The following is a 1285-nucleotide window of genomic DNA, read 5'->3' as shown; positions in this document are numbered from 1 at the left end:
TTGCTTTGAACTTCATGTGTCGCCTTAAATACCGCGCATTTGAATCAGGCCAAACTCAATCGGATAATTTTATGCATTTCTATTTTATTTGATTCGCTGTCAGTGTACACAAAAAGCACTAATGCATTAAAACAGAGGGTCTATTTTTGGCTAATGTCAACATAATGACAACAATGTGATCAGTTTAGAATTCATTAATTAAATCACATTTTGCTTGAATTAGCGACTCCAAATATTCGCTTTCAAGAAATTCATTTTGACAAACAATTTCAAAGTGTTTGCCTCTTAAATTTTACAGCTAACCTAAACTCTTTTGATTTTTTATCTCAGCAAATTATTCTCAACTTGTGTCCAGGCTATCAAATCCTTCCCGTCCCAATGTAAACTTCTATCCTCCCTTGCAGACGTGTTTGCCTTTTAGTCTTCGCTTAACCAAGTCACTTATTAAGCTAGTGTACTTTGTCTCATATGGCTACTCAGAAATATTATGCACACATATCTTCTATCCCTAATGCTAAAAAATAGTCATTGATGTCAAAATAAATCATCCGTGCACACACTTCGCATTGAAGCAAAAACGAAAAAATTATAAATGGATTATCATTTCTGGGTATCTTTCTATTCTTGCCTTTGCCAAACTGTGATATTCACTATTGGCCAAGTAAAAAGTCAACCATCTGCCCAAGATGATTAATCGAGGCATGATTTAGAAAAGCTGCGGTGCAGAATTTATGGCAGTTGGGTTCACTTTGCGCAGCAAGTAAACCCAAGATGCAGCCAGTGCTTAAATGCCATTTCTTAATACCAGAGTCTCAAGATGTGGGAGCAGCGAAAAGCACAGTAGCGAGATGCCCACACTGAGGGGGCACTTGGATGCACTACACAAGTCCTACCACTTCCAACAGATAGAAAGCACACGAGTCTCTTTCATTGCCCAATAGACCAGACAGTTGCACTTGTCATTACATCAACGCAACATCTTGTCATTGTACAGATCCAGGGGAATAATCGGGATCGGAATACCTACACAGGTAACAATTTGCTTGTAAAAATCCTTGAACAAGGTGAAATTTGCTACCCATAATTGCTAGACAACATGGAATGACTGTTGCAAATTTATTGTTAGTGGCATTTACTATGTTAACAATGAGAAATAAAATCTTGGTCACATTCATCGCAATCGCTAGGATGTGAGTTACAGGTCGATCCAAGTGAGGTAGCGCTGCTCAATTTGACCTGTGTCATATGCCACGTACCTATGCACTTAGGGTCGCTGTCTATCCTC

General features: G+C 38.6%; 1 protein-coding gene across 1 annotated transcript; it reads left to right on the top strand. All coding sequences in view use genetic code 11, as the record gives it.

Moving 5' to 3' along the window:
- Positions 1–731: 731 nt before the first annotated feature.
- EGR_11198 (hypothetical protein) lies at positions 732–941 on the top strand (the record flags this gene model as incomplete). Its single annotated transcript, XM_024500445.1, has 2 exons — positions 732–760; positions 809–941. The coding sequence occupies 2 exons, from the start codon at positions 732–734 to the stop codon at positions 939–941; spliced, it is 162 nt and encodes a 53-aa protein (XP_024345143.1).
- Positions 942–1285: the final 344 nt, after the last annotated feature.

The sequence above is a fragment of the Echinococcus granulosus genome (assembly GCF_000524195.1).
Source record: "Echinococcus granulosus chromosome Unknown EG_S00490, whole genome shotgun sequence".
Lineage (NCBI taxonomy): Eukaryota > Metazoa > Platyhelminthes > Cestoda > Cyclophyllidea > Taeniidae > Echinococcus > Echinococcus granulosus.
This window is presented reverse-complemented; position numbering and strand designations above follow the sequence as displayed.